The sequence below is a fragment of the Heliconius melpomene genome, chromosome 6, assembly GCF_056956725.1.
Source record: "Heliconius melpomene rosina isolate 202511_hmr_F chromosome 6, ASM5695672v1, whole genome shotgun sequence".
Taxonomy (NCBI): domain Eukaryota; kingdom Metazoa; phylum Arthropoda; class Insecta; order Lepidoptera; family Nymphalidae; genus Heliconius; species Heliconius melpomene.
Window position 1 is genome coordinate 13,594,657 of NC_140394.1, and position 27,602 is coordinate 13,622,258.

Here is a 27,602-nt window from a genome sequence, read left to right on the forward strand (position 1 = left end):
AATGACGTGATTTCTCGTAATATTTATATATTTTAATTTTACGTTTCTTTATGCATGAATTTGTTTATAAAAAATAAAATAAAATTTCTTCTAAAATATGAATTTAAATTCATTTAGATAATTTCTATTTTACAGCTATATTTCGGGATCTCACGGTCTTAAGTACATGCAAATAGTTTATTTATTCCCATTCTATTATTTTAATATGCAATTGCAATAATTTAATTAATTAAACATTCGTTTATGTAAAATGAATTCACAAAATTAGTTAGTTTTATAATTTTTACATTAATTAATTGTATTTGTTAAGCAAATTTATGTACAAAAAACATAAAATTTAAATAAATTAGTATTACTCTCATTGTGCTAGAAATCATGAAATTATCTGTATTATATTATGTTTTTGTTTCATAACTGTTAGGCGTTAGTCGGCAGTAATGTAGTATATGGATTATGGTGTCTGAGGCAAGAGTGTCTGAGTGAAAAGATAAACATTACAAAAATATAATAAATTAATTTATTCATATAATTGTTTGAGATATTACTTTGAAGTTCAAGATAAAATCCCGCATTTAACTTGGTAGGCCGAGGAAACCTAGTGTTAAGAAGTGTTGTTTCCGCATAATATTCGAGACATTGGATGTTGAGTGGCAGAATTCAACGCTTCATTATATCTATAAGGAAAATAACATTTATTTATAAAACTAGAACAATTTCATAATTGTTCTAGTTAGTTTTGGTCCAAAGGTCATCCTTTGGACCAAAAATGTTTTAAGACATGGCTGTATGTTTACCAACACTAACGTTCAAATTACTCAAAAAAGTCAAAGTCAAATCAATTTTGACATTGACAGCTAACCCAAAATTGTACTACAGAATGACTGCCGAAAGATCATCTTGCATATTTTGTAATATAGTAAATAAACTAGAAAATACGGAAATTTTATTCGAAGACGATGAAATATGCGTTTTTCGTGACATAAAGCCGGCGAGTGATTATCACATACTTACTGTGCCAAAACGTCATATTGAAGATGCTAAATGTTTGACTCCTGTTGATAAAGAACTAGGTAAGATTACTTTTTTAACTACTTTTTATATTTTACGGTTTTGGCACTGGTGTCGTGAAATGAAGAAAAATGAAGAAATCCTCATAATGAATGATGATACATTCTAAGTACAGGATGTAACTCTGACCACAGGTATAGGTGGGACTACATTGAAATTATTATTGTGATGTAATACATTCTATAGTCTGCCTCAATTAATTGAGAAAGTCGGAAAGGAAGAAAGGAATATCACACATGCTCAAAGAAATGATCAATTTGAACCAATAGTTCCTGAGATTAGGGCATTCAACCAGATAAACTCTTCAACTTTATAATATTTGTGTAGGTGATAGTAATAGGATCAAATTGTTTTATATTTTCAACCATATATTGTCATGCGGCTTCGTGCTATATCCTGCATATAGTGATTCCTAGGCACAGGAAACCGAGAGTTAAAATCAATCAATGTTTATTGAAATTTCAGTTGATAAAATGCTGACAATATCTAAGAATCTTCTAGAGCAGAACAGTTTATCATTAGATGATGCTAGATTTGGCTACCACTGGCCTCCGTTTAGAAGTGTGAAGCATTTACATCTACACACTATAGCTCCAGAGTCTAAAATGGGAATGATTGGTAAAATGATTTTTATGAAGAATTCTTATTGGTTTGTTTCAGTAAGTATAATTTTTTTTTTCCTTGATGTATTAATCAGGATTATTTTAAGAGTTAAATTGTATCAATATGCTTAGAACTAACTTCAATGAATTCCTAGAATCCTCTTTGAAAGCTACAATTTATCTGCCTATGATTTATTATATTTTCTACATAGGGATTAATTCCCACTGCGGACAAGGTTTATCTTTTAGAGGATGGATATTTGTTATGCAAAAACTACTAAATGGATTTGGATGTAACTTATACATTGTAATAACTCAATTTATGTAAACATTTTGTATAATTTGGCTATAATAAAATACAAAATTTATGCAGGCAAAGCCGCATTTGGGTCACTAATAATCTATATATTTTTTATTTTCAGCCTGAATATGTAGCAGCCCGGCTGTGAAATTATTAAAATTATGAGACCATTTTATGTTTGATGTTCCAGTAAATTAATGTTCTTTAATAATTAGCCAGTTATTTATTATTGTATTTAAAATGTTTATACTTTTAATAATTGTTACTAATTTTGTGCATAGTGTTTTTGGTGATACTATTAAATTCAAGGAGAAACTGATTTAGAGGTTGTTGAAGTGGAAAGGCACAGGCAGAGAAAATGTCATCTTATCTAAATGTAGTAATCTGATAAAAATCTAAATGCAATGGTTGTGGGTCTCGAAGTCTGATGTTGAGCTCCGCCACTCAACACACAATGTCTTGAAAAGTGAAAAACGGAGTGTCTACTATATACTTAACCAGCTATATGTGAAATACAAGTAAATTTAAAAAAATATTCCTTTATTAAGGCGCCATCTATAAAAGACGTTACACATTGACGTAGGTTTGATGAAGTGTGACATTGTGTGAAAATCATATAGCAGGGTAGGCAAAGAGAAGATAGTGTTAAAACACTCCATTCCCCACTAACCGCCACATTGCGTGTTGTGTGGCGGAACTCAACTTTACACTTTCTTTTTACCAACACGACGAAATAAAAATATTAAATAAAATTTATTCCTCCGAGTTTGAATGGAACCCACAACCTCCTCGTCCTCGTCTGTACAGTCATATACTGTGCCACTACACCGCAACGGCGGTTATAAACGTTTATTTTTACAAATAAGACACAAGATTGTTTTTCTATATAAATGGATGATGTACATGGGTTAGTATTAAAGTATATTTCATATTTTATTTTACTATTGTTGAAATATATTATTTTTAAAATTTACCTTTCTTTAATTTTTTAGCTATGTATACATATTTTAAGCACGATTTGAACCCACGCCTCTGGGATATGGTCCAAGTGCTATCTATGGTTACACAAGTTTTGGAGCTTTACGATCTTGTACGCAAAGCAGGTTTGAATGAGAAAACCTAGTATCAAGACAGACCGTTCTCCACTTGAACAATCATGATTTTGAGAAATGTTCTAGAATGTTAAAAAACATATTTCTTAGTTTAGTTTTAGCTTAAAAAAAAATGATTTATAAGTTTAAAATTCACACCATAACATACGTATAGTCTCGTCAGTCAGGCTGACTGACTTCCTGTTGAACGTCAGTCTGAGCAATATACGCCTAACGCCACGCCAGAAAAATATTATATGTTATTATCATTCATTTTGCACTTTTATGTTTTCTAAATAATCTATACTTATAATAAAATCGTAAGAGGGTCGATGTCTAAAATTATATAGATATTAAAAAAAAATGTTATTGGGAACCTTTATTAACGTAATAGAACCCAAAACAATGATTTTTTAAAATTTTGTCTATGCCTTTGTAATCGCTAATCTCAGAATCGGCTTAACCGATTTAGATGCGGATTTAATTATTGGATTCTGGCAAGCTTCCGAAAACATATAAGGTTTATTTTATTACAATCGGTTCATAAATAAACAAGTTATGTCAATTTAAAGTACTTAATTCGACAAATTTGCTAATTGCCGTAACAGTTATTTTATACAACTGTTTTACTGAATTAACTGAATCTTTAGTTTTCAATTTCTTCATTAATATTTCAAGCGGCCGTAGCCCCGCAGGGGTCCACTAGTTATAAATATTACTCTTAATAATAAAATAAATTTGTGTCTTGTAATCTGTTAATAAAATTTAATTAATAAATACATAAGTTTAGCGCTTTTTACTAGTTGTAAGTCTACTTGAGACATTGCATGTTGAGTGGCGGAATTCAACGCCACGCTTCGTATCGCCTGAGCGGCGAAACTAAAGTCAGTAATTCATGATGGTAATAGCCCACTCAGACCGCCCACCTCTATGCCCATGTCCATATTAGTGTAGGATCTGTCCGTCTTTATAAATAAACGAAAAAAAAGTAAAAAAGAAAGATTTATACAATTGAACATTTATTTGTGAAACACTTATTACAAAAGAAATATTATATTAAATATTAGTTTTGTTTTTTCATTTAGGTACATACATTTTACATTACATACATTTTGTCTGACAAAAGTAATTTATAAAGCTTAAGTATATAGATCACAAATTTAGAAAATATTTAAATTACCATCAACATCCCACATAAGTAAAGCATGGTTCTCTGCATCCTAACTAATTTCAAGATATTGTATGCTGGACTAAACGTAAACATAAGCTACATCATTTGTTAAATAATTTGACAAACACGAACACCATAGAAGGCTGTATTGCTAAACATCACTATTTAAATTATAAAGATAAAAATATAAGAAGTAAAGCGCCAAAAATATAACATAATAAAATATTTGTACTTAAAACCATCATATTATTTGAATTCTTAATATTATAAAGACATCGAGCGGGAATATAACCCATTGCCTTCTTACTTAAAAGAAACAATAATTACAACTACCCATACATAATTAATATGAAAAATAAATAAAAAAAGTACATATAAAAATGCATTTCTGTTTATTTACATAGTGTTTTTTTATTGAAGTGGAGAAGTTATGGTATTAGTTTTTACCCGCAGGTTCGCCCGCGTGGCCGAGTGGCCAAATGGCAATAACTGACCGCAGGTACAGTGGGTTACATCCACACTATTATAGTTAAATAATATAGCCTTCCCTGATAAGTGGACTATACAACACAAAAATAATTTTTAAATTAGTCGTACAAGTAGTTTCTGAGAACATAACATTAGTATAGATTAACCTTGAATTAGCGTTGAACACTGCGCCTAGCCTGCCTTATACGTTATTTGTACAGCTTACATATAGGTTATACAATAAAAAAATGGAACCTAGGAATACCTCAGAATATATAAATATTACAATTTTTTAAGCATTTTTATCTTAAATTTCTTACATTCATTTATTTATAATAATGACAATATTTTTTTTCAAAATAGAGAGCTGAGAGAACACAATTCAAACAATACTTTTTAGATTAAATAATAACAACAAAATAAAATCTACTATAAAAGTAATTTTATACAAAAAAATTGTTGATAAATCTATGAATTCTGAGAATTAACATAAAATAATTATTTGTAGAAAACATTCTTATATTTTAACTGTGGGTGCATTACATGGCACATTCTAAGTGCGGGAAGTAACTCTGATCACAGTTATAATGGGGTACATCAAAAGGATTCATGTGATATAATATAGCCTATAAATAAATGGACACAACACTAAAAGATATTCAAATCAAACTAAGCAAACTATTCAATTTTATAATATGAGTATTTATTTTTACAGTAGAAACAATTTTATCATTTATATGTCCTACTTACTGCCAACATTATAAATGTGAATGTTTGTTTGTTCCAATTTCACACAAAAACTACTGAATGGATTTAGATGACATTTTACAGTAATATAGCTTATACATCTGAATAACACATAGGCTATTGTTTAAATAAATATTTGCCCATAACGTAAAATAAGTTTGAGGAGGGCAAAGCCGCGGGTGGGTCACTAGTATCCACATATTTTTACAAGGAAAGTATCTTCTTTACTCATCTGTTTAAAAGACTTGAAAACTGAAACTTAAATTACATACTCTATTTTAGACCGCTACCATTATTATAATACATATTTTTTATATTTATGGGATTAGTACCCAAAACTACCTCAGTCAGGGTATCTAAATAACAATTCAGAATTTCATTACAATTTCATAGAAATTAATTATAATTTATGGTTTACTAGGAAGAGTTGCTCGGACAGCAGAGGTATGAACTAATACACATTTAAAGAGACCCCTTAAATCCATAATTTGTCATTGCTCCGAGCTCAGAGTAATGCCTGACCGACGAGCTCGTCACGCTGTAAAACGAGGGGCACCCCGGGCTTTCGAGTTCCGTTAATCCATGGAATACTAATTGTTATAATAAATTGCTTATGTTTTAAACATAAAATTATAACACAAAGCTTTCACTACAAAAACACATAAAACAAACAAAAATTCGGTTACAGATATTTAAAAATCTAATATTTGTAATCAAATTTCTCCAAATGTAACCAAAGTTATCCGAGAGCAAACAAATTTATCCACAATTAATAATATTTTTTTATCCATAACCGATATGGTAGATATTCTTCTTATACCCGCAACCATATCTAGATCTAATGAAAAAGTTATAATGAAGCGTAATATCCCTAAATTAAATATATTATAACCATTTTCCCAAAATTACCGTTTAGCCATACGAGTATGAAGTCTTTGAACAGAATACATTAAGTTACAATAATGTATATACATCAATGTGTGTAGAGACAGCAAAAGGATGTAAAGACAATAGAAAACTGTGCTCATATTGATAGTGGCATCAAATACCACTAAATTTAAAGGCTAGATACGTTCACAATATCTTTCTTCATTGCTTGTATTTTGGTAAATCAGATATCCTAACACAACGGAAACAGAAGTTAGAAGCAATGTTAAAAGTTGATACATTTTCAAGCTATTCACTTGACGGTGTAATATTTCATAATTCATATGTAGATTGTTTAAAGCATTTGCAACAGATTCTGATCGTTCATGTTTAGACTCTAAATTTCCATTCTTAGGTAGATCTTTAACAGGAAACTGACATTTAAGACGATATTCATCAACTTTACAGCCAGTTGAATTACTCCAAATGTCAGATATTTCTTTCTGGGCTAAATCTAGCTTTGGTATATTAACACACATAACTAAAAACATATCTTTTGTTACATTACGTAGTTGAACTCCAGGTTGAACTACTATTACAATAGTTTGAGTGCCTCCAGATGCTAATGCACCAGATGAGGGTCGAACTCTGAACTTTTCAGGAGAAGTTGTTCTGATTTTGAAGGAAATGGCGCTCTCATCCATATTAGTTATTACAAATTGACCAGAAACTTCTTCATTTTCATTTTTAAATACAATAAGATTACTTGGGCTCAATCGTAACATTTCTCCTGGTGAATAATTATCACCTTGTTCTGCAAAAGTTACTTTTTTGGGTGTATGGTCAGAATTACGATTCTCCGGTACAAATTCAAATTCGTAAGTATCTTGACCACCCCAGCAAACTAATGCTTGTTCAGAAGATACATATGTTTTTAATGTGTCTTTGTTCACAAATTTCATTTTTTCCACCCCTTTTGCTGGTAGTAGTGACTTAATAACTTTGAAAGCTGCCGACATTATCCATGGCATTTGATATATAATGATATAGTTCAAAAAGTAAGGGTAATAGCTTTTAAAAAGGGAAATTAAATAGTTAGTTAACTCCATATCCATATTATTTAAGCCACAGCCATCTAAATCAAAGAACAAAGTTATTTTATTACCATTCTCTTCCCGTTCAATACGATCAAACCAATAGATGATGATTTTTTTTATTTCTTCAAAGTCTTTTGTTCCTTTGATATGTTTTTTTGATTTGACGATAAGTAAAATGCAACCATCAATGTCTCTGCCACGGGGAAAGAAAGCACCTTCATTGATATAGTCCATTTTGATATTACTTTCATTAATTTCATTCGCACCAGAACTCTTTCTCCATACACAAATATCCCACAGCATATCCAAAGCTAATTTAGGATCATTGTCAGTATGTTTCATGATTCTCTTCAAATATTTCTCATCTTTCGCCCTTTCTAAGTCCAAATTATGAAAATCGTGATCAGGATTCTCTTTAAGTTTCGCCTGGAACAGGCTTTTTAGGTCTGCAGTCGTCATTTGTTGTTTTACTTTTGTTTTTATAAATTGAAATAGTTAAGAATTGTTATCAGTACTGAGCGCTTCTGTTGAGCACTAATCACTTCGCCAATATCACTTTGTATAGAGAACACACGAAGGAGGTAGTACAGTAAAAAAAAGTGATAATGTTACACAATATGAGAATTCATATTAAAAAGATATTTAATTAATGTAAAGGAAACTCCCAATTTAATAGCCGATAATAATTATTTACTTTGACAAGTGACTTATGACATTTAAACGCCATTGGGTCAAGGATGCGTTCAATCTTTTTTTTTATGTTATTTTTCATTACGTGTGAAAATTATTACGTGAGTTTTATTGTCTTTTAAATTAGATTGGATATTTGAATTTTTTTTATGGAGATTATAATTAATATTAATAATGTATATATAAAAGTAAAACTCTTTGAAGCCAGGGCACCGGGGCACGGCCGTGCGACTGTAAACGCCACGGGTTGTGGGTTCGATTTCCAGTCGAGGAAACGGAATATTTATTATTTTCATTTCTTGGCTGTGGTGTCGAGGCAAAGCGATGCAGAGTTCCCCCACTCAACACGCAATAAAACCACAAATCGGCGGAAAGTGGGAAACGGAAGTATCTCAATGGGAACGGACTCAACGGTCTTAACACTATGTTACTACGTTCCCTCTGCCTACTCTGATAGCAGATACCACCAGCAGGTCGCACCTATGTACCACACACATAGGTGCGGGGTACAGCGAGAAGCTAAAAAAATCTTCCGATACCGACTGGCAGAAGCGTAGAAAGAGATGTAGATTTCTTAGGGAGTATAGGGGAGTGACAACCGAGGATTTCCCGATAGTCATACCGGTAAACCAAAACACGAGACTACGTTTTATAGCTCACACAAATCAAATAAGATTTTTTAAGCGACTTCAATATTTCGCAAAGATGTGTTTGTTTGTTTTTCCAGAAGTTTCTCGTAAACTATGTCACCTGATCCTTTTTTTATTTAAACATCCTAGTTAGATATATTCTAACTTAGAAAATCTTTTCCTAAGTTAGATTTTGGCCAAAATCGGTTCAGTAAGTTTAGTGAAGTAATAATAGTAGTAATCACTGAAAAAAATATAGAAGTAAATTAATAATAGGGATGTAAAAGTTTATCTCTCCAGAGAGATAGGGCGGGCAGAGAGACTGACGAGATGAGATGTGACGACATCCCACCTCTCCCCTTTAGGTATAAAAGTCTGCGTTTTAAGTAGTGGAAGTCAATGCCGCTTTATCTTACTAGAGCATGGAAATTTAGGTTGTATAATAACCAATATTTAAAAAACAATAAATATAATAATAACACATAGCATTTACAAATAAATAAAATAAAAACCATTAATAACAACTTTTATATATTTTCTATAAAAATACCAGTTCAAAAAATAAATAAATTTATACCCTCATATAATATATTATGCTTAATTCACAGTAATCAAAGATTGCAATTAATGTTTAATTAAAATTATAATAAATTTAGTACAAATATAAAGCTTAAATATTGATTAAACTTCAATTAAATGTTAATTGACATCTCTGAGACATAATCATTTATATATATTATTTTATTAAGTTTTATTACAAGGTGGTTGTTCCCAAATTCATTTAGAATACAATATACAATATTTATATTTGTAAAAAAGAACTTGAAATGGTAAGGCAAAAAGTGTTTCAAAGCATATTTGGGTGGGTTGACTAGAGTCAATCCTCCCAAATAGGCTGCGAAATATAGCCATAGCCATGTAAATAAAGTAAAGAGCCATGTAAAAAAAGTAAAGAGTTACCACCAAGATGACTATATTTACAATTACATATTTGTATGTTATATAAATATTATTTTTTATCTTGTAATGATTTTAAATATATTAGTTTATTTATATAGTTTTTTTTTGTTAAGATACTCCATTCCCTTTAAGATTTATATTAATATATCATTTTGTTTTATTAATAACAGACAGGAAGAGCTTTATTAGTTATGTTACTTAATTTCCTACAATAATATGGCAGAACCCAACAGTGCACTTTATATTACAAAAGTGATATAGTGTGAGGAACTGAAACTTATTATTAATATATATCAATCCTGCAACCATGACCTATTCTGATACATTAAAAAAATATATTTAAAATTATGCATAACAATTTTTACTGTTGTTATATATTAAAAAAGCAAAAAACATATTAAAAAAAATAAAGATAAATGTAATAAATTGGTAAAATTTTAAGGTATCCATTTTTTTTATTAAATCATTGTGATTATTTTGTAAAGTATTAAATTTATTTATGAGAGAATCTTTGTCGTTGGTTACAATAGGTGAATTTAATTGAGGGTCACCATTACTACATTTTAATCTATATTCATCAGGTTTAACATTTGGGGTCTTCCATAATTTACTTAATTCTTTTGGTTGTATACTACCATTCGATATATTCATTGCCGCAACTAAAAACCGGTCTTTAACAACGGAGTTAATTTGAAAACCAGAGCTGACAACAATTTGAATATTTTGCGAAGCATTAATTAACAGGATGCCTGAACTAGGTTTCACAGTATATTTTTCTGGGGCAGTTGTTCTTATTTTATAAGAGATTGGGTTTTCATCTAAATTGGTTACAGTAAGTTGAGCTGTTATTATATCATTATCTGTTTTAAAAATTAATGTTTTACTCGGATTTAAGCGCAGCATTTCACCCTCAGAATGATTATCATCCTCAAAAGTAACATTTTTACTTGTTTTATCAACATTTACTCTTTTTTCAGGAATGAATTCGAAAACATAATGGTCTTTACCACCCCAGCTTGCCAAAGCTTGTTCTGGAGCTACTAATTCTTTTAGTTTATCTTTACTAACCATTCTAAGTCTTTCTACTGCAGCAGCAGGCAAAATACCCTTGACAATTTTAAACCCTGCAGATAGCATCCACGGTAACTGAAACACTATGACATAATTAACAAGTAATGGGTAATAACTCTTTAATAAAGTCACCATGTACCTTATGACTTCAATATCCATATTGTTCAAGCCGCAGCCATCCATATCAAAAAACAAAGTTATTCTCTTACCATCTTCCTCCCTTTCTATCCTCTCTAACCAATAAATAATAACTTTTTTAACTTCATCAATGTTTTTCTCGTTTTTCTGATACAATTTAGATTTCATAATGAATAGTAAACAGCTATCGATGTCTCGACCGTGTGGGAAGAAGATGCCTTCTTTCAAATACCCCACATTAACAGTTTCTTCAGTAATTTCGTTGACATTATTAGTTTTACGCCACGCCATTATATCGTATAGCATTTCTACGGCCAATTGTACATTATTTTGACAATGTTCTAGTACTCTGTATAAGTATTTGTCGCTTTTAACTCTCTCCAAGTCCCGAGAATCGAAAGGTCCCGGTGGATCGGGGACACCGTCTCGTATTTTAGCATCGAATAGTTGTCGTATTTCCGCTATTTTCGCCATTTATTTATTAATAAATAATTTATTTATTGATAATTATATAACTTTAAAAAACTTTCGTTTTCAGTTCTTAATTTATGGCGTTTCGAGCGTACCAGTTAAGATCTTTAGTTTTTAAAGTTCAAAAGTTATAAACTGTCAATTGGTAAATTCTATAACACTGCACAGATTATAAAATTATTTTGCAATTCATTCAATGTAAATTTCACTTTCAAAATATTATTTATTTTCACTTATCTATTATTTTATTATAATAATTATTGAGTTTAACACTAGTTATCAATACTAAGGGCAGGCTATTTCAAAATAAAATAAGACTAATCAATATATTTCACAATCATTTCTAATCTTATCTATTGTGAAGGTAAAGTATAGATAACTAAACGATATTACTGTTATTTGTATATTATAGATCTTTGTACTTTTGTAATATTTTTTTAGCTTCATGCTGTATCTCATGTAAAGAAGATTTGAAATTCAGACTCTTAAATATATTTCATTGAACACGTGTTTCATGGGTTTTTTTAATTCACCCCCTAAGGGTGCCAATAAGGGGTTGAAAGTTGGTATGGAAAAATCTTTAAATCGCCACTGATTTTTCTTGTTATTCGTGTCCATCATGATCGATGGTCGTGGTTGGAGGTCGTCATACGAACATGAAAGCATGCCTTCCATCGCTTGCAATCCATTGCGCACCTCACCACCTCGAAATTAGAATTCACCCATAAGGGTGCAAATAAGCTAGTGTGATATAAAGTATGTTGTATTGAAACTACACTTTCAGAGGAATTTGTATTGTGATATTACATTTATCACAAAAGTATTTAAAATTTTGATTTAGTTTTTTTCTATTCAATATTGGATATGAAATTTTTACAATGGCAAAAATAATTACTTAGAATTATCATATGGGAAGAGAGAATGCTATTTATTTAAAAAAAAAACATTTATAAAGTGTTATGCAACACTTAGGAAAAAAATCTTTAAGCGGCGGAAATTTGTAGAAATCTCCCTAAAGAGATAAGTTGTAACAAGCATATAAGAATATCGACGTAGCCCGATTAGAACGTATGGCGTAGTTGGTGTCCAAGAGGCGCGGGTTCAAATTTCGCTACGTTAATTTTTAATTTTTTTATATTTTCAAAAGGGTATATATCCCATTTTTAAAATTTATTTTATACTCTCAAAATGAAATAAAACTAATTTGTAACACATAATTTATATATTAACATAATAAAATATGTATTTTGTTAAAAACGTCATCAAATTGTCTCAAAAACCACAGATGATACAACGCTACCAACTTTCCCGCCAAACTTGAATTGCGGTGTTGGTATTATGCATTTTAGTTTAAGGTGTCCATCAAAATGTGTAATTAATTCATCTTCTGTCCAATTACATGATGTTATGACGAAATATCCTGGAAAGAACATATTTACTTTAAAAAGAAAATTTATTTTAAAAAGAATTGAACATTTGTGGCAATGAGACTGTTTTTGTCAGTAAACGCGACTGTTTTGGCTTCGATTCCCTCTCAGCGTAATCATTTTTTTTATATTGGCTTGATCTGGCAACAAAATAAAGCGCAGCGCCAGTCAACACGCAGTATTTCATAAATTAGGCGGTGGGGTTATTAGGTTTAATTTATATAATATTACATTGATTCATCTGTCACAGATGACGGATATCTCGTAACAAATATTGGTAATGCGATTAGTGTCAAAAAAATTACACACAAGTTTCTTTACTATTACAGCGACCGAAGCTTCTACTAGGCTTGTAAAAATGTAAAAATCTTTGGCATTAATTTGCTTCACTTAACATATAATGCCTCAAGAATATAGCGGAGATTCAAATACTAAAGCATCTTTATAGGGAATGGAGTGTCTAACATTAAGTTCCCAGGTTCCCCCTGCGTAGTCAGCTATGCGCGGTGTACAGCGTGACGCTAAATAATACAGACCAGTTTCATCCAATAACTCAGTAACTTTATTTATATATGTTTCTCTGTTCTTCTTAGGATTGTCCGGGTTCAAGCTGATAGCATCATATGTTCCTTTGTCGTGTATTATTTTAAATTTACTATTTAATTGTTTCTCATCCCGTATAATGTCAAAGACCTGAAATATATGAGCAATATATTTTTTATTCATTTAAAAAAAAATCACTTTCACACTGTTCCCACACATAGCAGGGTAGGCAGAGGGAACATAGTGTTAAGACACTACGTTCTCCACATTCCGCCGAATTCTGGAGGCATTGCGTGTTGAGTGGTAGAACTCAACGCCGCGCTTTGCCTCGACACCAGAGCGAAGAAGTGGAAAAATAAATTTAAACAAATATTTCATCTCCTCTAGTGGGGATTGAACCCACAACCAGTCAATTTTACAATCACACTTTGTGCCACTGCAGTCGTGGGACTGACCTCTAAAATAAAATAAAAATTGTGATGTAATTTCTATTTCTGAATTTTTTTTTTCAAACATGTTCAACTTAAAAAAAAGTTATTGCATACAAAAAATACTAATTTACCTGAAACTTTAATATAGGAAATTCTTGTTTAGCAACTTTCTCTGCTAACAAAATGGCTTCCTTACAATAATCTATGCCTAAAAGATTTGTGAAACCCTCCCTTGCTAACTCTGATAGTGTATAACCATTTCCACAACCTGAAAAAAAAATGTAAAAAATGTAAATTTTTTTTTTCTAAATATCGTCATTAGAATTATCTTTGAATTCTAGAAGTATTGCATGGTAAGTGGCGAAACTCACCGGTTTGCCGCGTTATCAGAACGAAAAAAAATTTAAATATTTAATTCTTCCGATTAAGAATCAAATCCACAACCATCGTGTTGTGATCCTGCGCCACGAATGCCTCTCAAATATTTTATAACATACCTAAATCAATAACCGCAGCATCTCTCTCAACACCGCATTTAGAAATCCAATTGATAATTCTAATTGCACTATCTTCTCCAAACCATACATCACCAGTATCACCATGCTCATCAAAATTAATAATTTCTTTGGTATAGCTTTGTTGCCAGTATTCATGAGTACCTAATTCTGAAGGATCTAGTTCAGCTTCTGCCATATTACTTTCTAGAAATTAAATATTTTTTCATGATTTATTAGCTATAATAGCTAGGAGAAAGTTATGGTGTGGATTTAATGTTTTCCATTTCCTTGGTTTGTTACCAAGGCAAAGTTCGGCTCTCACTCAACATGCAAAATCTCGAGAATTTATCAAAAGTGGACTATGGAATTGTTCTTATAAGAATGGAGTGTCTTAACACTAGGTTCCAAGGTGCCCTCCGTCTATGCTGCTGTGTGACATATAATGTAAAAATATATTTATATTGCTAGCTAACACTAGCAGTTTCAAGTCAAATTATGTATGACACATAAAAAATTCTAAGTGCAGGAACCTTTTACCTTTTTCCTCAATAAATTATATAACACAAACTAAACAGTTCCATTGTATTTTTAATAAAAAAATCAGCTTCACACTGTATCCCGCACGCAGCAGGGTAGGCAGAGGGAACCTATTGTTGACACTCCATTCCCCATTCTCTGCCCAATTCTGGAGACATTGTGTGTTGAGCCACTCAACAAAACTGAAACTTAGTTATCCCTGTAAGGTTAAAACCATCATGCAAAACCTAATGTGTATAGTGCCCATAGCCTAACAGTTCCACTGTGGTGATCAACGAAGCAATTTTTTATAAATTATATGATATTATTATGGAATTGGATAAATGTTATCTTCATTTATTTTTAGAGTTTTAGAGAGTTAACTTAAATATTTATATCTATTTATTCAGAACATGGTAAACAAAAAAAATACACCTTCATGCTATATCCTGCACACACCTAGAAGGAACCTAGTGTTAACACTCCGTTCCCCACTTGTCACCGAATTCTGGAGGTATCCACTAAATGATATTGTGGCACATCAGGACAGCACCTGTCTGTACGCACAATGACATTGGGTATAAACTCCAATTGGTTGAACAAATTTCTTTCCTTTCATCTTCGTAATACATTCGTCATAAAGACATTATATTATATTTTATATTTGGTAAGTTCAATAAAATCCAAATAATTTACCTGTTTGTATAGGTTAAGTACTAAAAAATGATTTATATGATAGTTAACGATATAATTTACGTAATAAGTTAAATAAAAAAAATCGTGATATGATATTTAATCAGCAATAAAAATTATACAGTAAATAAGCATGAAAATTGAAAATACTTCGTAAATAAATTCCGGCTTTTATATATAAACAAACTACAAACTCTACAAAGTGCCACAAAGTAACAATTTAACAAACGTCAATTTGCATGCATAATTCGACATTGACAACTTACCGTAAAAATTATTACAGATTCAAAATATATTTTGGCCATATATCAGGAATTCAATTCAAAATATATTTCAATCTGATTGTACCATACCATACCAAAATATATTATAATAAAATTAAAATGGAAAAATACTATACGGTACGGTATTTGCATTTTGAAAATAATATGTATATTATTATATACATTTGATATGTATGATATTAAAATACGATGCGGGCACGGTACGATACCGGCATATGAATTTCAATTTAATATTGCCGTAATAAAAAAAAAAAAGAAAAGTTATTTCAACACTAGCAACACATCAATATAACTGTCTATTTACGGTATATATCACGTCAAATAATAAATTCATAATTTACATCCAGTTAAAAGTACTTGCAATAGTGTCTTTAAAAAAAAAATTATAAATGATAATTATACGATTAATACTTGTTAATACTAATTAAATACCCTAATATATAGATCTATATACACTCAATGTTATTGTAAATCGATATTATGTCACATTAATTATTCTTTAGTTGTTGTGAGTTACATTAATATTCCTAAGTTGTAATATTCTTGTAATTTTATGTATAAATTTGGTGTTTAATCGACGCTTTGTTTAAGGTAAGTTACGGTCTTTTTTTACTGATTAGTTATATATTATATATGCATGTATTTTTATTTATAAATTTGCGAAAAAAATGTATGATTTGCGTTTAATTTATTTCAGAAAACTATTAGTTATTTTTATATGTTATTTTAATAAATTATTAAAGAAACTATATTTTTAAATGAATATTTACATTTGCGTAATTTAAATTATTGTAGTAATTACATAATATTTCTTTTCTTGTTATTTTTTTTATGATTGTAACAATTATTTTCGTAATACTTTATCTTTAAGAAACCATAAAGAAATAGTATAAAGGATAAAGATGTCAACAATCTCCAGTGCCATTTTCTTAATATAAATTAAGTATATTTAATATTAAAATAAAAATTATAAACAATAAACTTCACCAATTTCTATTCAATACATACAATTTTTTAATCTCAATAAATGATTTTATGCAATATTTTTAATGATTTTATGCAATATTTTTTTTTTAAATAATGTATCCTTTAAGAAACTACTGCTTAAATAGAATATTGCATTAATCTATTACTCCATAGATTATCTTTAGAAAAATACCCACTTGATGCCACTTTAACTTTATCTTAACAATATACAACAACTGATAAGCATGTTATATTAAAGGTATTGTGGTACAGTGGTACACCTGTGTGACTGTGAATGTGGTGATGGGGTTCAGTTCTCAAAGGGGGAACAAAATATTTAATATTTTCATTTTCTTGCTGTAGTAAACAGGACACATTGCCTTTGAATTCAGTCTAAAAGTGGGGAATGGAGTGCCTTCATAGGGAACATAGTATCTTAACACTAAGTTTTCAGGCTTATCTGACAACCTTAGTATGTGCAGGAGTTCCACTTACCACTAAATTCTTAAGGCAACGTGTGTTGAGTGGTGGAACTCAACACCACACTTTACCTTATTAAATGGCCCTGCACCAAGTTAGCCTACATACATATTTAATTCTTAAATGATCTATATACTAGTATCACAAAGCTGAGAAGTTGGTATGGTTGAATGCCCTCATCTCAATCTATTTATTAAGGAAGGCTATATTGTGTCGATTCCTCCACTGTACCATAGTTGTTTCCATTCAGCCACAGAGGTGAAACCACAAGAAAAACTTGTAAATTATAACAATTTAAGCTTAAAATGTATATGTTAAATAATTAAAATCCATAAATTACCTTAACCACAAGTGGTTTATCCATATTACTGTTTTAGAACCATTTTTCCCTATGTATATATACTATTTTTTTTAATGTTTTGTACAGTCATGAATAGTTGTTCTGTTTATTTAGTTTTAGCTTCAAGCTAGATAGCATAATAACTTCCGACTGCTAATATTATAGTTATGTGTTCGATTACCATTTGAGTGTGTGTTTATATTTCAATTATTTACATTTACCCCCTCTGGCAGATAAAAAGCGGCATTTAATTCCACAACTAAAAATGCAAAGTCCCGAAAGCATGGGGTATGGAGTGTCTTAACACAAGGTTCCCTTAGTCCACCGAGGTAAGCAGGAAAAAGCGTGAAGCTTCTATTTTTAGGGTTCCATACCACCGATTGAAACAACTGATTATCCTGGAATATCAGGATTACTTTGTCCATCTGTCCGTCAGTGTAGAATTTATCCCGAGATCGCGTGGAGGTATCAAGCTGAAACTAATATCAAATACTGAAATCAAACAACAAATTCTACGTCAACGCAATTAAAAGTTACGAGCATTTATTCATCGTTTTTGCTGCATTTTATATGAAATTCAAATGGTTATTAAAAATCTATAATGGTACTATACCTCTTCGTGGACCTCTAGTTATATAATTTGGCACGTAGTGTGAACTTACTCTACGATTAAAGGAAAAAATCGAAAAATAAAAGTTATTGATATTTCAAAGATAAAATCATTGTAGTTAATTTCATACGCCAACAAACTTAACGCGTAATAATAATCTTCAGGATGTTTCCGAAAGCCCTACAATTAATTTGAAGTACAAAAAATAAAAACACCGAAAATTGATATTTATACTACACATAAAAACTATTACAAACTTGTAATTGTAGTTCAATGTGTAATAATGAGTGCACATTTTGTACAAATTGAACTACAAATTAAGTTTGTCAACTTTTATAAATTGTACTTCCCGTTGACTTACAAGTAAACATAGCGACAATCATACGATAGAAACAAGAAATAAAGATAAGATTGTTACTCCAAGTTTTCGCCTCCAAAAAGTTAATAAATATTTTATGGGTCTGAGCATACGTGTATATAATAAAATTCCACAGTGTATTCTAGATTTGCCACTTCCAAAATTTAAAATATCAGTAAAAAAAATTCTAACAAGTAAAGCTTATTACACTGTTCAAGAATACTTAGAGGATAAACATGTATGGAATTAATGTCTATTGAATGTAATGCAGGATAGCTGCCAACTAATGTAATTGATTGTACCATTGATTTTGAAAAGAGCAACTGTTGAGTTTCTTGCCGGCTCTTCTCAGCAGAACTGCCTTCCGAACCGGTGGTAGCTTTTTGTTCATATGTTGATTCGACGATTCAAAAGTGCTTATTATAAGTTTATTTGAATAAAGAATATTTTGAATTTGAATACTAAAATTGATACAGAACACTCGTTGCGCGATTGCGACTCGCACTTGACCGGTTTTATTTTAAATAACTATAACAAGCAATCTAGTTGAAACTATGCTAAATAAGTTCTTTCGATTAAATAATATGTAAAGTAAAAATTCGCTCGTGACCCAATTCGATAAAAAGTGCTCTGTGTGGCTATTTATAATTTCGCTAAAGTAAAATTGTTGTATGACACCGTTATAGCTTATCGTCGTGTTTACTATACAATGTGGCTGGGAGTGGTGGTTGTGGAGTGTTTTAACACGAGATTCTCTCCGCCTAGCCATAATAGATACAGCGTGACGGTGTCCCCAGCTCATAACAAACAATGACATTTTTCTATAGCTTCTAAAGGCCGTCGTTGTGACCTTTACTGCGCGTGCGCATATATAATACTAGCGACCCACCCGCGGCGCTTTAAGTTATTGTTACATTTTAGCAAAATTAAATAAAATATTTAGATAAATTGTAGTCTACGTGTTATTCTGATGTTTAAATTATATTACTGTAAAGTTTCCTCTAAATCTCTTTAGTGGTTTTTGCGGGAAATATGAACAACTATCCATCCTTACAAACTTTGACATTCACAATATCAGTAGGATTTTACTGCTGCATTTCTCGTCTATACTTCAACAAAAAATAAGGGGCGTTCAAAGGCAAATAGTTTAGTGTGGCTGTGTGTGAGAGTGTGATACACTCCGTTCTTCACTCTCCGCCCCCAGGCTCAACCCTCACTCAACTGCTTTGTCCTTTCAAAACTTATGTACCTAAATATAGAAAATCCCTCGAGATGCTTTCCCACTGCGTCACAATGGAATACAACTTGATAATAAAAACAGAACAATAGAAACAATAATTGCAAATAATACGTGTTAATAGATCATTGATATATAAAAAGTATTTTATTTATCAATGTAGACACATTACAACACATATTAATTTAAGTTACATATAACTTATATATGATTTAGCGTTGCGTGTTGAAAATCGGAACTCAACGCTGCGCTTTGTCACGTTACTAGAGCGACGAAATGAAATATTTCATTCCCCCGAGTGGGAATTGAAACTGTCACTTACAGCCACAGGTTGTGCCATGACGGTCTATAATATCTATACTGGTATAATTTATGTATGTATTACGTTACACACTTTCATTTTACTTAATACGTTATGTAATATTATGTTGAGATGAGTCGAGGTCATAAAACTCATGGTAACTCGTTCGAATCTAGGACACTCGTACGATAAACGTGCTCATTTTTATTTAATGAAAAAAAAATTGGCTTGTATAGGTACCTACTTAATTTTTTATACTTTTCCATTTTTCCGCATTTAGCAATATTTTTTGTGTTAATAGAAAGTCTCGGTTTTTTCGGCATTCTGTAGGAATTTCGTCGTATCATGTTCAATCACTCAATAACGGAATGGAACGGAATTGACGTATGTCGTATATATCAGGGTAGGCAGAGGAATCCTGGTAATCTAATGTTAAGCACTCTTTTAAGACACTTCCGCTCCCAACTTTCCGCGGAATTCGGGAGGCATTACGTATTGAGTGGGGGGACTGAACGCCGCACTTAAGGTAAGCGCGGTTCAGCTCAGTCGATCATCATATTTATAGACACGATTGATTTTTATACATCACTTTATAATAAAGAATATCGTAATACAAGAAAACAGTTTCGTATGTAAAAAATACATCGTTTCCTTTCAGTGTTTTATTATTTTGTTCTTACAGCGAGCGAGGCGATGGTTAACGAGCGAAGCGAGAGTTGTCCTTTTATTACAACCCTGGTGTTATTATCATGTATGTAGATAAAAAAGGTAAAAATGAGTGCGTGCATTTAAAACTCCACCCATCTATTAAACTAATTAGCTACATTTATAATATTAACCTCCTAAAATGGCCAGTCTCCTTATGATTAATTTGCTTCTGTAGCAGTGTGAAGATTATACCTTTCCCAATGCGGTGCCTAATATTCGAGACATTGCGTGTTGATTTGCGGAACTCAACGCCGCGCTTTGATTGTTAGCAGAGCGTCGATATCATTCCCTGTGTGAAAATCGATTGCACAACCGTCGTGCTTACAGTCAGACGCTATGACGGCCTATGTTTTATTTATTCTTTCAATACGCATGTCGTATAAAGATCACATTCTACCTATATTTTTAAGTATACCTTTACATAATAAACAACCGGTTTATGACTTTTTTCTATTTTTCTTAAATTGTTATGCAATATTGAGTCGATCGATGGTTATCTATAATTATTTACTATCTGTTTTGTCATTTTGTTCAATAGGTACGTTAACGTAGCGGACGATTTTCAAGAGGCGCAGGTTCAAATCCTATCATGTTAAAACTTTTATTTATTTATATATACTTTATTGCACAAAATTACAAAAAAACAATGTACAAAAGGCGGGCTTAACGCTAAAAGCATTCTCTCCCAGCCGACCTTGTCATGTGGGATAATGAGTATGCAGGTGTGCAGAAGTAAAATATACATACATATACATACATACACATCCAATAAATATATAAATATACATATAATAAATTCGTTATCGTAATTTATACGTTTTCTAAAAAAGTATTCAATTTTCCTCGTTACTCCATAGCGTTATGCGTGATATAATGAACTATACAAAACAAAAATATTTTTTTTTAATTCGAAAAAGTAGTTTTTGAGATTAAGTACTGCGTTCTACTAAACAAAATTCTTCAGCTTTATATATATTTTTACACAAAAAATATCTATATATGAAAAGTCTATATATTTCTTCAGCTTTTAATATTAGTACAGATATAACATGGCCATCTAATGAAAACTAGTTAGTGTCGACGACCGTCTCGCTGTAACGGTCTGTGTGAAAGAGATTGTGGGTTCGATTACCAGCTTATGTTACACATGAAGAATATAACTAGAGTAGGCTTTAAGAGTAGCCGTAAATGATGTTATACAAGTGCTGCTGAATGTGATTGGAGCTATAAATTATACGAACCTAAGCTACGAGTAGTTTTCTAGTAATCTCGCAAGTTCCACGATTCTGATTCCTGTAAAGTTTCATCTAAATTAGTTCAGTAGTTTATACACGGCAGTGGAAGACACATGCATCCATTCTCATAAACTTTTAAGATTTACAATATTAGGTATATTACCTAATCCTATTGGACAGGATTTAGTTTCATTGCCTCGCTCTGTTGAAACTGCGGATATCAACGCTGCATTTTTATCTTATTGTTATTTCGAAATGATAAACGTGCTTTGTCAATCCGCGAAGTGAAATAATGATGAATGATGATAATGATGAGCGATTACAGTGATAAGGTTCATAGTACATGATATGTGTTGGAAGCTGATAGTGCCGCAGGGGCATAAGCGTACGACCGTAAACTTGACGGGTTGTGGGTTTGATTAGACGGAATTATCTTAATGGGTACAAACTGTCTTAACGATAGGTTCCCAGGTTCCTTCTGCGCTCCCAACTATGATACAGCGAAAGGCAAAAAAATGTATTTGATAACTAGCTTTTAAGTTTAGTTTAGCTCGCGTGGTCAAATGAAAATAACTCCTACAAGTAATTTTAGAAGTTAGCTCTGACCGCACGTATAGTGGGTTCCATCGAAACTATTGACGTGACGCAAATATATATTTTTTAATTGGTACTATTAGTTCCTGAGATTGGACGCGCTATCAACCAAACAAACTCTGCTTTATAATATTAGTACAGGTAGCTTATACGTATCAATGATAACAAACAATACAACACTCACTAAGTGGTAATAAATGATTATAATAGATTAAAAATCATGTTTATTTGGGCAATTAAAGGCTAGGCGGCACTTGAACTACATTTTTATGATATGTAGTTATCAATTAACTTATAAAGATTACATGTCTCACGCTGAAAACAAGGCTGTGAGTTCGATTACTATTCATTCGGGCGAATAAAATATTTAATATTTCCATTTTTTCGCACTGGTAACGAGGCTAAGCGCGGCGTGAGTTTAGAATTCCGCGGAAAAGGAGGAACGGACGTGTCTTAATGGGAACGGAGTGTCTTAACACTAGGTCCTCAGGTTTCCTATGCCTAACATTCTATGTGGAGGGTACAGCGTGAGGTAAAAAAATATCTCTCTTTTTCACGCATAGTATCTAAGCTATTTTTTATCCCGCAAACAGCTACAGAGAACCTCTGAGAGAATGTTAAGACACTTAGGTTTATACTTTTCCTTTCATTTGCCGGGATTCTGTCTGGCTAGCATTTTCTGCGGGATACAGCAGGAAGCTGCCTTTTTATATATATTACTAGTGTAGTCCCAACGGGTAAATAAACTAGTCTATTTTAACTATATTCAATCTTCACAACTAGTGCTGTGCTGTGTTGACCCAATTTTTTTAGTGATTCTAGGTCACGGTCTCGTGTTTGACATTAGGGGAAAAAATGGTAACTTTTTTGCGTAGTTCAAGCTTAGGCTTCTTCCACACTATAAAAATATTATAAATTAATATATACATAATTGTGGGATCCGTAAATTCGAGACATCGCAATGTCTAGTGGCGGATGTTAACGCCGCGATTTGTCTTACTAGCACGTAGGAATGAAAATAATCTATACTCTATACTTGTGTCTATATTATTTAGTTTTTTTTTATATTTTTATGCTGGAAATTCTATTAAGTTATCTCATAAAGAGGTTCCAAGTGAAAAATATCGTTGTTTATATATATTAGGAAGATTTTAAACAATATTACATCACAATGTACGTGTGGTCAGAGTCTCCCCAAATAAACGATTCACTATTTGGACTAAATACATATAATAATGATTCACACACCCGAGCTTGCATCGAACCCATTACCATTCTACTGTGTCGCAAGGGTTTAAAAAGATAATAATTGGCAACATTACCTTCAATATTATAGTAAAACTGTTGAACATCCGCCGCGAATTATCGTAATTGCGGCAAATGTACCGACAGACTAACTACTCCTTATTATCTACTCGCGATGTTATGATTTTAGGTATTTTCTCAAATAACCAGTTTTAATGTTTTGTAACCGTCGTGGCGCAGTCGGACAGCGGGGGCCTGTCAACGCGACGGTCGTGACTTCGATTCCTATCGGGGGGATGAAATTATTCTCATTTCCACGCACTCGCTGTAGCGTTGAATTTCGTCACTCAACAGTGAGGATCCGTGTGTCTTAACACTCTAGGTTCCCTATGCCTACCTTGCTATATGCGTGATACGGCATGATGCTAAAGAAATGTTTTAGAATTTAAAAGTACTAAAATGTCAGCTATACCATTCTTATCGTGAGCTACTTACTTACAAATTCTTGCATGACTTTAATAGCTTTTAATCATTAGAAAAGTGCTAAAATGTAAAAATTACCTTTTGAATTTAAACATTAAAAATTTAAACGGGAAATTTAAAATTAAAACCCTCACTTAGGTACCAAATCCCAGGCACGGTTCTGAGCTAAGCCTGCAACGCTATTGGCCCCTTTAGAACAGTGAAACTATGGAGTGCAAATTAAGATTTTATTACAATACATTATCATTTTTTAGCTTCACGATGTGTCTCGCACTAGCAGGTCAAGCGAAGGGAACCTGGGAACCTAAAGTTAAGACACACTGTTCTTATTAAGACACTTCCGTTCCCCACCTTCCGCCAAATTCTGGAGGCATTGTGCATGACAGCACTCAACGCTGCCTTTGCTTTTGTCTTGTACAAGAACGAGGGAATTAAAATATTAAATATTTTAATTTCCTCCTATATGCAGGATATAGATTCCCTCGAGTGGGATCGAACTCATGTCCGTTGCGCTTATGATCCGACGCCACCCTACTCAACGTTAATGACGTACAATACACAATAAAATTTGTATGAAGAACAGCTGTGTCTATTTAAATGTAACTCAATAGCGCTAAATTATTCATCCTTGAACGCTAATAACGTTAAAAAACCATAAAATTGTACAACACTACCGTTTTATCCTAGCTTTGTTTGTTATATTTTTTTTTATTTATCCGGTTTGTGCTCTACTGTACCTACTAAACTCTATCGTTACTATGTGACTGACAAACAACGAATAGACGAACTTATTGTACTTAAAAACTTGAAACTAAATAGGATGCTTTGGATATGTATTAGATGAGGGAGAATTTCCCGAAATTCTTATGGGAAAGGGAGAACAATGGGACCATCCGTTGTTCTCCCGTTTCCCTTTTAAAGTCCACGCAAACAGAGTCGCGGGCGATGATTAGTATAACAATAAATATTTATTCAGAATACATTTTCGTTCGAAAAAACAGAACAAAACAAAATAAATTAGCATTCATGAAGTTGTTGCGTATCGACAACATCTGTGGACGAGTTTCGCGGTGACAATAGCGCAGACTGTCAAGGCTACGGGCTACGGTTTCGAATCCTACGAGGCAATATTTGCCTTGATGGTATTTACGTTTTTTTTTTTCACTTAATAAAAAATAATAGACAGGTTCAACTGAACAAATATTTTTTACTCATTTTTCATGAATACAAAAAACTTTTAGTCTCACATATTTACCATTTCTTTCACGTTATTAGCGTGCAAGGACAAATAATTTAACACATTTGAGTTACATCTGAATTGATACAGGTGCTCTTCTTACAAATATAATATATTCATAAATTATGTATTCTTCTACTGACGTCATTAGAGGATATTTGTTAAGTAACTGACTGTGTAGCTACGCATGGTGTTGAGTGTTGAGACACTACGTTCACATTTTGCATATTTAAGAAATATTTCGTGTTGGTTGATAGATTCCAACGTTACATTTTATATACGAATCCGAGAAAATGTAAATAATTTATGTAGGTAGGTATTTCATATATGTAATCGTTTCTTGGAGAATATACCATGAAATATATTTTTATCTTATTCTTTCTATTACCTACGAACCTGTTTTCCCCTATTTCTTTGTAAGAAAGCGTTTCGAAAACAACACACACATAATTTAAGTGCCCGAAGAACAGTTTACGTTGAAGCCAATACCGTGATCTAATATATCCTATAGCCCTCGATAAATGGACTATCCAACACTAAAATATGTTTTCTTTTCAAGTAAGTATTTTATTAGCTTAGACTAAAATTATTACTTCTTCCAGAACAATGGACCTGAACACCCTATCATGAAGCCAGCCTGCTCAAGACAACTAACTAAAATGAGTATAAAGTAAAAATGCCCAGACTAAAATATGGCTACATTCTGCGCGTTCTGCTCATCTTGGGACTGTTCTGCGTGTGGGTCCAGATCATGTTGTCGGCGTCTAGTGGAGTGTTGGATAAGGATGCAGGTGAGTCTGGTTAATCTCTTTTAATTCTCTTTTTTTGAGGAAAATGGAACTTCGAGACACTAAGTTCTCCTTATTGACTAATAGCGAATACGCGAAAAAAGTGCAGGATTCGTATGGCATGCAATCGTGAAATTTTCTATTCAAATATTATTCTGGGAAATATTTACATTTTCAGGTGGAACCCACAATTATTGCGCTGTCCCACTTCACGACCTACATATTTAATTTATTGAAGAATTTTAAATATGGTCGTTTTGACTTCATTATCCTCTTGATTCGACAACAATCTATTTATAAACAAAAAATAACACATTTGTTGTGTTTATACGTGCCTGCCAAATATTTAAACTTGTTAACGAAGCATTCCTTTGATTATTATCAGTCGCGAGTTTATGATTTGTGCAACCGTTTTTCTATTCTTCTACTTTTATTCTTTGGTCCGAGAAGGGCTCACAGCTATATAGACAATGTTACAAAATATAGAAACATATTCAAATGATGTCTTCATGTTACTTACCATATTAATATACATTGCAACATACAACCATCAACCAATACCGGAGTATTGGACTGTATTAAAACAAAAAACCCGACTACATAAAAACTAAAAGAAAAACAAAAGTAGGAAGCTATTTTTTAAGCAACTAAATTTTTAAAACCAAAAAGAGCTTAATTAATCCTAATGAACTATTGGGTTTATTTTTTTTTTTAGTGTTTATGCAGTCGGATTACTGTTGTTTTATTTTATCATTATTTTTAATTGGTAAATGAAATTATAGTAAAATTACATTTATATTATATACATAAAGATAGATAAGTACAATGATTACGGATCATTAAGGTAAGCCGTTAAATACTTTTTAGTATACCCACTCTAGTTTTACACCACAGTCATTGCGTTAATCTTCTTAACAGCGCGTTAAATTGAATATTACTTTTATTATCATTTTTTTCACCTTCACGCTGTATCTCGCTTATAGCAGGATAGGCAGAGGGAACCTAGTTTTAAGATGGACTAGCTGAACCTCCTTCCGTCCCTTCCCCAATATTCCCCCGCGCATGGGAACTTAATGCTGCGTTTCGTCTTGCTAAAGTAGAAAAATGAAAATAATTAATTTCTCCGACCAATAGGGAGTGGATAAGCACATTGCCACGATGGCGAGCACATACACTATATGTTCAAATACTATTGTTAAGACTCTCCGTTCTTCGTCTTCCCTTGCTACGAGGCTGGATTTAACGCTGCACTTTGTTT

The 27,602-nt window shown here is 32.0% G+C and overlaps 5 protein-coding genes across 15 annotated transcripts in view; 2 read left to right on the forward strand and 3 right to left on the reverse strand.

The window, feature by feature from the left end:
- The first annotated feature begins 440 nt into the window (after nucleotides 1–440).
- On the forward strand, nucleotides 441–2,944 carry LOC146538679 (adenosine 5'-monophosphoramidase HINT3-like). Its single transcript, XM_085187259.1, has 3 exons — nucleotides 441–1,070; nucleotides 1,534–1,727; nucleotides 2,093–2,944. Exons 1-3 carry the CDS (start codon nucleotides 779–781, stop codon nucleotides 2,117–2,119), a joined length of 513 nt encoding a protein of 170 aa, XP_085043385.1. The 5' UTR covers nucleotides 441–778; the 3' UTR covers nucleotides 2,120–2,944.
- Nucleotides 2,945–4,064: 1,120 nt separating this feature from the next.
- On the reverse strand, nucleotides 4,065–9,098 carry LOC146538680 (motile sperm domain-containing protein 2-like). Its single transcript, XM_085187242.1, has one exon. The coding sequence runs from the start codon at nucleotides 7,869–7,871 to the stop codon at nucleotides 6,513–6,515; it is 1,359 nt and encodes a 452-aa protein (XP_085043368.1). The 5' UTR covers nucleotides 7,872–9,098; the 3' UTR covers nucleotides 4,065–6,512.
- Nucleotides 9,099–9,245: 147 nt separating this feature from the next.
- On the reverse strand, nucleotides 9,246–11,666 carry LOC146538681 (motile sperm domain-containing protein 2-like). Its single transcript, XM_085187243.1, has one exon. It carries the CDS (start codon nucleotides 11,372–11,374, stop codon nucleotides 10,037–10,039), a length of 1,338 nt encoding a protein of 445 aa, XP_085043369.1. The 5' UTR covers nucleotides 11,375–11,666; the 3' UTR covers nucleotides 9,246–10,036.
- Nucleotides 11,667–12,574: 908 nt separating this feature from the next.
- Nucleotides 12,575–15,706, reverse strand: LOC146538682 (EEF1A lysine methyltransferase 2). Of its 3 annotated transcripts, XM_085187256.1 has the most exons (6): nucleotides 15,482–15,704; nucleotides 15,221–15,342; nucleotides 14,270–14,473; nucleotides 13,904–14,040; nucleotides 13,335–13,491; nucleotides 12,575–12,791 (listed from the first exon to the last, which is right to left on the reverse strand). In XM_085187256.1, exons 3-6 carry the CDS (start codon nucleotides 14,463–14,465, stop codon nucleotides 12,634–12,636), a joined length of 648 nt encoding a protein of 215 aa, XP_085043382.1. In that variant the 5' UTR covers nucleotides 14,466–14,473; nucleotides 15,221–15,342; nucleotides 15,482–15,704; the 3' UTR covers nucleotides 12,575–12,633. The 3 variants fall into 3 exon arrangements, with proteins under 3 accessions (XP_085043382.1, XP_085043383.1, XP_085043381.1); XM_085187257.1 differs by lacking the exon at nucleotides 15,221–15,342 and having other exon boundaries at nucleotides 13,264–13,491; nucleotides 15,482–15,706; XM_085187255.1 differs by lacking the exon at nucleotides 15,221–15,342 and having other exon boundaries at nucleotides 15,482–15,703.
- A 384-nt stretch (nucleotides 15,707–16,090) lies between these two features.
- The window catches only part of Mgat2 (alpha-1,6-mannosyl-glycoprotein 2-beta-N-acetylglucosaminyltransferase), a 110,975-nt gene continuing 99,463 nt past the window's right edge, over nucleotides 16,091–27,602 (forward strand). For 5 of the 9 annotated variants that reach the window (XR_014878080.1, XR_014878081.1, XR_014878082.1 and 2 more), the window contains exons 1-2: nucleotides 16,091–16,353; nucleotides 26,159–26,347. Coding sequence is in view for 6 of the 9 variants with exons in the window: in XM_085187234.1 (XP_085043360.1) it covers nucleotides 26,233–26,347 (115 nt within the window). In the remaining 3 variants the exon portion in view is untranslated. Of the gene's footprint in view, nucleotides 16,354–20,736; nucleotides 20,823–26,158; nucleotides 26,348–27,602 lie in introns of all 9 variants that reach the window. The other 4 variants (XM_085187237.1, XM_085187239.1, XM_085187235.1 and 1 more) reach the window with 3 other exon arrangements.

What these genes read in the sequence shown, in the direction of transcription:
- LOC146538680 (XM_085187242.1), bottom strand. Translation starts at nt 7,871, where the DNA reads ATGACGACTGCAGACCTAAAAAGCCTGTTCCAGGCGAAACTTAAAGAG.
- LOC146538682 (XM_085187256.1), bottom strand. Translation starts at nt 14,465, where the DNA reads ATGGCAGAAGCTGAACTAGATCCTTCAGAATTAGGTACTCATGAATAC. An exon ending in TTCCTATATTAAAGTTTCAG is followed by an intron (nt 13,492 to 13,903) that starts GTAAATTAGTAT and finishes CATATATTTCAG; the next exon opens with GTCTTTGACATTATACGGGA. An exon ending in TGAGTTATTGGATGAAACTG is followed by an intron (nt 12,792 to 13,334) that starts GTCTGTATTATT and finishes TGTTCTTTCCAG; the next exon opens with GATATTTCGTCATAACATCA.
- LOC146538681 (XM_085187243.1), bottom strand. Translation starts at nt 11,374, where the DNA reads ATGGCGAAAATAGCGGAAATACGACAACTATTCGATGCTAAAATACGA.
- LOC146538679 (XM_085187259.1), top strand. Translation starts at nt 779, where the DNA reads ATGGCTGTATGTTTACCAACACTAACGTTCAAATTACTCAAAAAAGTC. An exon ending in TCCTGTTGATAAAGAACTAG is followed by an intron (nt 1,071 to 1,533) that starts GTAAGATTACTT and finishes TTGAAATTTCAG; the next exon opens with TTGATAAAATGCTGACAATA. An exon ending in ATTCTTATTGGTTTGTTTCA is followed by an intron (nt 1,728 to 2,092) that starts GTAAGTATAATT and finishes TTTTATTTTCAG; the next exon opens with CCTGAATATGTAGCAGCCCG.